Here is an 8,015-nt window from a genome sequence, read left to right on the forward strand (position 1 = left end):
TGTACTCAGGAGTTTGTACAGAGATCTTCAAAAGAGAGAGTGTGATCTTCCAGAAACCAGTTTACTGCTTTGTTCACCTGAGCATCCAGGAGTTTCTGGCTGCAGTTTATATGTTCCACTGTTTCACCAGCAGGAAAACAGAGGTGGTGGAGAAGTTTCTGGGAGAAAACTTCAGTTTCTCATCTTTTGATGATCTCCTGAAATTAGCCCTGGAGAAATCTCTCTTCAGTAAAAATGGCCACCTGGATCTGTTTGTTCGTTTCCTTCATGGTCTCACTCTGGAGTCCAACCAGAGTCTGTTAGGAGGCCTGCTGGGTCAGACAGAGATCAGTCCAGAAACCATCCAGAAAATCGTCACCAATCTAAAGTACATGAATAACGATAGAGTTTCTCCAGACAGAAACATCAACCTTTTCCACTGTCTGATAGAGATAAATGATCTCTCAGTTTATCAGGAGATCCAACAGTTCCTGAAATCAGATAATAGATCAAATAAGAAACTGTCAGAGATCCACTGCTCAGCTCTGGCCTACATGCTGCAGATCTCAGAAGAGGTTCTGGATGTATTTGATCTAAGCAAGTACAAAACGACAGCAGGAGGTTACCTGAGACTAATACCAGCTGTGAGGAACTGCAAAAAGGCTTTGTAAGTTCAAAAAACTTTTATGGTTTTGAACTAAAATGTTACATTGACCTGATAAAACATTAGTTTGAAAACCATAGCTTTGTTCATGTTGAACTTTTTTATCTTGATATTCATCACTATTTTCTTCTAATTCCTGTCTTCTTCCTGCCTTGTGCTTGACATTTTTTAAAATCAGATTTGCTGATTGTCGACTCACTGAGACTCACTGTGAAGTCGTGGCTGCGGCTCTGAAATCCAACCCCTCCCATCTGGCTCAACTGGATCTCAGTAAGAATTATGACCTGAAGGATTCTGGAGTGAAGCGTCTCTCTGCTGGACTCAGAAGTTCAAACTGTAGACTAGAGACTCTCAGGTGAGTTTGCTGGTATTGCACAGTTTCAAAGACGATGACTAACTGCCAACAGTTATCCAGCAGCTCCTGCATTTTAATTTACAGTGAAATAATATTACATGTACAGTGTCAGTAATATAAATTTAACAGTAAATTTCAGATATACTGTTGAATAAAATGATGAAAAAGCTGCTATTAATAATTAGTGTGATTCATGTTGCCATACTGTTGCATAATAGTTTATTTAAGCATATAGAAATTTGGCTAAGCTGCTACAGAAAACATTTATTGTGCTTTTTTAGAATCACGCAATAAACAACAAGGCATCATTTGAAATGTAAAATTTTACATGGGAAACAGACACAAATTATATCACTATATGTCCACTAGCTGGGCTTCTGAGCAGGAATTTTATTAAAACAATGGGGTCAGATCTGAGACACATGTATGCAGTAACAGTTTTGGTACATCCTGTGATGATGGGCCAGATGGAGAACATCATTCTAGTTCTGCTATAGACAAAAAACAACTTAATTTTATTTAGATGAGTGACAGACTGGTCAAACGGATTCTAATCTCATCTGTAACTATGGGACAGTTATTCCACCTCTCTTTAATAAAACATACAGTTGACCTGCTTTAGTTCCTCTATGGATAAGACAGACCAGTTTCTACACATTGACTGTAAAACACTTCTAGGATTCATTTTTCCAGCTTCTGATTTACATTGCAGTAAGCAGTTAAGTTTCTCTGAACTAATGCTGGCTATTTGTATATTAATGTTTGCATTTGGTGATATTATTAAAATAATTTAAAATATACATCTCCACCACCAGATACATCAGGTTTTCAGCTGGTGCTTACAGAAGACATATGGCTGATGCAAACCAACAGGAACTTTGCTGTAGGAGAGCCTTTCTCCCTGTTAGACAGTTTGGATCTGAGGCTGTAAAATATTATACTAAAAACAACAAATGATAAAAACCAAGAACTGAAGTAAAAATACCTGAAAATAAGAGCTGCAGCCATTTTATTTTAGAAGATGGCATACCAGCTGGTTTATTCCAGCTGGATGCTATTACTATAATTTAAGTGAAGATTTATTTGAATTTTCCTACAATCCATTGCACATGTCCAGTAACCTGATATAAACAAAGTGTACAATACAGAACTAGTGAGAATACGCACCTTTATATGTTAAAATCACCAACTTTACATTGACATACTGTGTTGCAGTAAAGAACAGTAAAGTAATTTTACTGTGAAACCAACAAACATTTTCTATTTGTCATTCTTATATTTATTTGTCTGGAATATCCTAAAAATACTTTTTTTCAGAAGTTTTCTCTTTGTAGTATGTCTTTATCCAGAGATATTCTTTTTCCTTTTTTGTTTTGAAATTTAAGACATGAACCATTAAAAAAATTCTATCTTGTTTTAGTTTATTTTTTTCCGAAACATTATGCTTAATATGTAAGCATATTAAAAACTAACTACTGACCAGTTTTATTTTAAAGATAAAATGTTGTTAAGATCCGAGTTGAGTCTCTGTGACAGAACATGTGAAGTGGTGTAACGTGAAGATAAAAGGTTCGTGTCTTCTTAGGCTGGAGTGCTGCAGTTTGTCAGAGACCAGCTGTGCTCACCTGGTCTCAGCTCTGAACTTTAACCCCTCCTACCTGAGAGAGCTGGACCTCAGTGATAACTGCAAACTGCACGACTCTGGATTAGAGAAATTGTGCTGTTTTCTCCAGAGTCCATTTTGCAGACTGGAGACTCTGAGGTGAGATTTATTGACTCTATGATGAATTCTGACGGGTAAAGGTTTATTTGCTTGATATTTGATATCTTTAATAGAAACTGTAATGTACACTTAAGACAAAATAGATTATTTGAGCATTTTTTTGTGTCCTGTTTTATGTTTAAAATAGTTTTAATGTTCAAAATCAAAATTTTAAATGATATGCATTTTATCTTTAGTTTTCGACATGCTCAGGTAAAACAAAGGAAATCACTTTGCACGTGCAAGGTTTGTAAAAGTGACAATGAGACAGCTTCATCTCAATGCAGACAGAATTGGCTACGATTATTATAACATGTACTTTATAGTGTAGTCTCACAATGAGCCACATTGAGTTCTTGAGTAAAAATATTGTGTAAAGGGGAATTACAGAAGTAAAAGGACAGGAAAACCCTAAGAGGAAGTGGAAATCTGTGATGACAAATCCTTTCTTAGGAAACTGTTTCTGCTGCGAGATCTTTCTGTACATCTAACAATTTTGCAGCAAAAATGTTTTAGATTGCGAGTCACAAATAATACTGAGTGTTTTTTAATAACTCACTTTTATTCATTGCCTGTGAGACAGGATTGGACCATGAATACAAAATGCACTTTGCTGGTATCCTCTTACATTTGCCTTCTTTTTTTCTTGAGTAGACTGAAGGACTGCAGTTTGTCCCAGGCTGGTTGTGTGTTTCTGGTTGCATCTCTGAAGGCCAACCCCTCCCACCTGAGAGAGCTGGACCTGGGCTATAACAACCTTCAGGACTCTGGAGTGAAGGAGCTCTGTGCAGCCCTGGAAAATCAGCACAGCAGGATGGAAACTCTGAGGTCTGTTTAACGATATCATCTAAACAATCCACTAATTTGTCTCTTTTTTTAAGAATTTCTAGTGTTTTCATATATTTAAGAAAATCACTAGCTTAATTTAACTAAAGGGAGCATGATAAACTTTAAACTTATGCCAGTTTATTTATATAATTATGTTAGGAAATTCAGGTCTCAATTTCAAGAGACATCGTCTCTTGAAATTACTTTTGTGCAGATTTTAACTAGAGCAGAGGTAAATGTGTTAATATACAAGACCTGCCGTTTTACTTTTTTAACAGACTGAAATAATGCAACTTTAAAAATGTGTTTTATTTTCTTAATAAAATACATTTTAAGAATTGAGCTGTTCTATCACAGAGATTAAACACTGAGGTCAAGAGCAGATCCTTATTGAAAGAAGTTAACAGGTTATTATAGCCAGAAACACACAAAAAGATCTTATTCTGCTCAAATAACCACACATCCTAAACGATGAATAGCATTTTGCACAGATAACCAGCAAAGAAACTAACATTTTTGCCATTTTTTAAACTTTTCATATTTTCAAATAGCTGCCCAAACAACAAACCACATGTCAATCTGGAGAAACTCACACATAGAAAAAGACATCAGTTAGAAAGATTTATTAGACTGCGTTCTTTTTTGGCGCTCGGCCGGCTGAAGACGTTCGTGCTGAGCATCATCAAACGATCTGATGATCGGCTCGGGCCGGAGCTCAGGGTAGTCTTCTTCCCCAAAAGAGGCTGCCGGGCCGCTGCCGGGCCGCTGCCGGGCCGCTGCCGGGCCGAGGCCTGGCCGGCTGCAGGAGCGCGGCTAGAGTCTTGAGCCGACGGAGATTGAGTCAGCACGAATGACATCAAAGCCAGAGCCAAAGCCAGGATTGGTCTGCAAAGTGTGGACGGGCCTCCTGAATATGAAATAGAGGTTAAAATGCCGAACACTCCACCACCAGTCATTTGTCGTGAACATTTACCTGCCAACAGGGAACTCTGAGACTTCGGGAGAGAAGGACGGTGGCAATCAGAGCCAAGCTTGCTGAATTAAGAGCATGGAGTAAAAATGACAGGAAAAGGACCTGCGGTGACTCTGAGCATTCTGAAACTAATTTATTAGGATGGGTTGGTAAACAGACAGCCACTGAGATGAGCGTTATTAAATTGCTGATTTTTTGCCCATCATTCATTGAAGAGAGATTTTATGTTTATGTAACACGTTTCTGACAACGAGGTAAATCGAAGTGCTCGAGAAAGGCTAAAGTAAAGTCCTAAACTAGACATTGTTTCCCCCAAAAGAAGATCATGGATCCTAAAATTATAGGGGATGTAAAAAGATGCCGTTGAAGAGCCAGGAAGCTGAAGGTAGAGATGATCGAACCGCGTGAAGGTTAGAACTCTGACGGAAGGTTCCCTCGAGTCCCAGAGTCCCAGTTGACGGCGTTTCAACTAAAATCCTAGAGGTTGGAGTCCTTGTCAAACGGCGTTTTTGACTAAAGTCCCAGAGGGTTGGAGTCCCAGTTAAACGACGTTTAACTGAAGTCCTAAAAGGGTTTTAATGCTTTTATCTTTTTCAAAATCTCTCCTTCTCACTGTTTATTCAATGTCACATGCTGTTCTTATTTTTTTCTTTAATTATGTAAAGCACCTTGAAATGCCTTGCTGCTGAAATGTGCTATACAAATAAAATTTGATTGATTGATTGATTGATTGATTGATTGATTGATTGATTGATTGACTGAGCGTGAGGGCGACGACGGCCGGGGCCTGCAGGCTGATCGACCCTTGTTAGGCGCGGCTGGTTAATGATATGGATCAATATTTCCAGGGGTGTCAAACTCCAGTCCTCTGCTGTCCTGCAGTGTTTAGATGTGCCACAGGTAAAAAACAGTGGAATGAAATGGCTTAATTACCTCCTCCCTGTGTAGATCGGTTCTCCTGAGCCTTGCTAATGACCTAATTATTCTATTCAGGTGTGGTGCAGCAGAGGCACATCTAAAAGTTGCAGGACAGAGGCCCTTGAGGACTGGAGTTTGACACCCCTGATTTAGACCATCACGAACCACACTCCATACCAGTAAGTGGCGGTAATGCTACTAACAGTTTGTTGCCAACCGCCATAAAACTGACAAGAAGAAGAAAACTGGAGTCTTCCCAGCTTGAATTTACGCTTTAAAGCTTCCATTTTTGTGAAATTGATTTGGATATCAGCATGTTGTATCATTTATCGTACCGTTTTGTTCAGGTTGTGCTGGTGCAGTTTGTCAGAGATCAGCTGTTCTTCGCTGGCCTCAGCTGTGGAGTCCAATCCCTCCCATCTGACTGAACTGGACCTGAGTGAGAACAACTTGGCAGATGCAGATGTGAAGCAGCTGCTGAAACTCGTGGAGAGTCCAAACTACAAACTGGAGATGCTGCGGTCAGTACTGGTTTCTACTGCAGACGTTTTGTATCAAAGACCTGATGTTAAACATAATGAAGCCAAGTGGATGAGTTCAATATGATGGCTCTCTGATTTGACTGACCAGTGCCAGTCAGAAAGGAGAGTCACTCGTTAATCTTCTCTGTCCAAATTGTATCGACTGCAGGTGGAAGTGATGCGTCTGAACAGGACCGAGTTTCTGAACGACATCCTGATGATCCAGAGGTAAAACCTGCCATGTGTAGGAGACCATGATGAAGAGTTGCACTGGTTCAGCTGGGTTTCTGTTAAATGTATTAACATTTTTACATTGATATTTGCCAAGTTTTTCTTTTTTTAAGTGAACAAAACCAAGAAATTGTAATCAAAATTATACACATTAAGGAGCTGACATTTGAAATCAAGTAAGAGTTTTTGCAACAATCGAAACCAAATGTTCTAATTTTCTTTAGTTTACAGTAATATTTTTATAAAAAGCAGTTTCATCTTCTTCTGGACATTTCTCACATCTCTCTGCAAGAAGTATTTTTTGCCACTGCTTTCATTCATTTATTTATTAAGCTCTGTAAAAAACAAAGGCAACCAAGTGTGCTTCAGGTCAATTAGAAAATCAACAGTTATATTAAATACCAATAAAAAAATGTAAAAGGATCAAGAACCGTCTTAAAGTCGTCCACTGTAGCACAGCTCCACTAGGCGTTGGATGTAGTTTAGATCTACGTTTTGCACCACTATAGAAAAGTAAAGACTATGCTTTGCTGGGGATTTTGAAGAAACTAACACCCATCAAAAGATTATTCATGTGAATGATTGATCCTGAATGAATGAGGAAGAAATTCCAAAAGAAAAATGTATTCATGTCTGAAACCATCTATCAGTAAATCATACATCTGGTCGTCTTTTCATTTCTGTTCCAGAGTTTATCGTGTAAATATCAAAACAAAGTTAAATAACTTTGAGTCTTCTGTAGCATGAATGTATTAAAATGTACATAGCTTGTATTTGCCTTATTCATGAAGCCCTGTTTAAATATCAATAATTTTATCTTCAACTCTAACTTGAAAATACACATCACAAAAAGAGACAAAAATGAACCGACATAAAAGAATAAAAATAAACTGACAGCTTTACATGACACATTAAACTTGATGCTTTGACCTCAGAGTATCTTCACGTCAGTTAATCTTCATGGTAAAGTTTTCATAACCTGCAGAGAGAAACAAGATGCAGAGATCAGATCAGTGATCCAGCAGCAGTCAGTGCCTCCCACTGAGAAGCTGCAGCTTTACTGGGAACACTGGATCTTTGCTAACTGGGTTTAGTTCAGTACTGCTGACAGCAGCTGGACTGCCTGAAAACATCCATACAGACCTCAGAGTGTTCAGTGTGTGGTCTGGACTCTGTACAAACTCTTCCAGCTGCTGAACGTCTGAATCTCTCAGGCCGTTTCCTCTCAGGTCCAGTTCAGTCAGATGTTGGTTGGACTTCAGAGCTGAGGCCAGAGAAGAACAGCTGATCTCTGACAACCTGCAGAAACACAACCTGGATAAAGAATAAAAGACGTGAGCTGAAGCAACAGGATGCAGGTTAACCAGTTAGAGTCTCATGAATATTAATGACCTGCTTCAATAAAGACCTGCTGACGTCAGCAGGTCTTTATTGAAGCAGGTCATTAATATTTTTCATTTCTTCCATCTTTGTCAGCAGGTTTTCTTATTTCTAAAAACAAAAACAACAATCAGTGAATTTCAAGACGGCACTACAGACGCAGCCTTGGCTCTTATTTTGTGTATTTCTGTGTTTCCTGTTTCCTCTTAACCATCAGGACTGATCTCTGGTCAGTTTGTCTGATCTCTGGTCAGTTTGTCTGATCTCTGATCAGTTTGTCTGATCTCTGGTCAGTTTGTCTGATCTCTGGTCAGTTTGTCTGATCTCTGATCAGTTTGTCTGATCTCTGGTCAGTTTGTCTGATCTCTGGTCAGTTTGTCTGATCTCTGATCAGTTTGTCTGAT

General features: G+C 38.8%; 2 protein-coding genes across 2 annotated transcripts in view; one reads left to right on the plus strand and one right to left on the minus strand.

Annotated features, from left to right (window-relative positions):
• Positions 1-6: 6 nt before the first annotated feature.
• On the plus strand, positions 7-7,083 carry LOC103154879 (ribonuclease inhibitor-like). Its single transcript, XM_007576319.2, has 6 exons — positions 7-646; positions 822-998; positions 2,584-2,760; positions 3,415-3,588; positions 5,827-6,000; positions 6,170-7,083. Exons 1-6 carry the CDS (start codon positions 111-113, stop codon positions 6,177-6,179), a joined length of 1,248 nt encoding a protein of 415 aa, XP_007576381.1. The 5' UTR covers positions 7-110; the 3' UTR covers positions 6,180-7,083.
• Positions 6,903-8,015, minus strand: part of LOC103154880 (protein NLRC3-like) — a 13,384-nt gene continuing 12,271 nt past the window's right edge. The window contains exons 7-8 of the mRNA XM_007576320.2: positions 7,375-7,545; positions 6,903-7,210 (exon numbers count right to left, since the gene is read on the minus strand). Of these exons, the coding sequence (XP_007576382.2) occupies positions 7,204-7,210; positions 7,375-7,545 (178 nt within the window). The 3' untranslated portion in view covers positions 6,903-7,203. The remainder of the gene's footprint in view (positions 7,211-7,374; positions 7,546-8,015) is intronic.

This window comes from Poecilia formosa, unplaced genomic scaffold (assembly GCF_000485575.1).
Source record: "Poecilia formosa unplaced genomic scaffold, Poecilia_formosa-5.1.2 Scaffold404, whole genome shotgun sequence".
Classification (NCBI taxonomy): domain Eukaryota; kingdom Metazoa; phylum Chordata; class Actinopteri; order Cyprinodontiformes; family Poeciliidae; genus Poecilia; species Poecilia formosa.

What these genes read in the sequence shown, in the direction of transcription:
- LOC103154879 (XM_007576319.2), top strand. Translation starts at nt 111, where the DNA reads ATGTTCCACTGTTTCACCAGCAGGAAAACAGAGGTGGTGGAGAAGTTT. An exon ending in AGGAACTGCAAAAAGGCTTT is followed by an intron (nt 647 to 821) that starts GTAAGTTCAAAA and finishes TTTTAAAATCAG; the next exon opens with ATTTGCTGATTGTCGACTCA. An exon ending in AGCAGGATGGAAACTCTGAG is followed by an intron (nt 3,589 to 5,826) that starts GTCTGTTTAACG and finishes CGTTTTGTTCAG; the next exon opens with GTTGTGCTGGTGCAGTTTGT.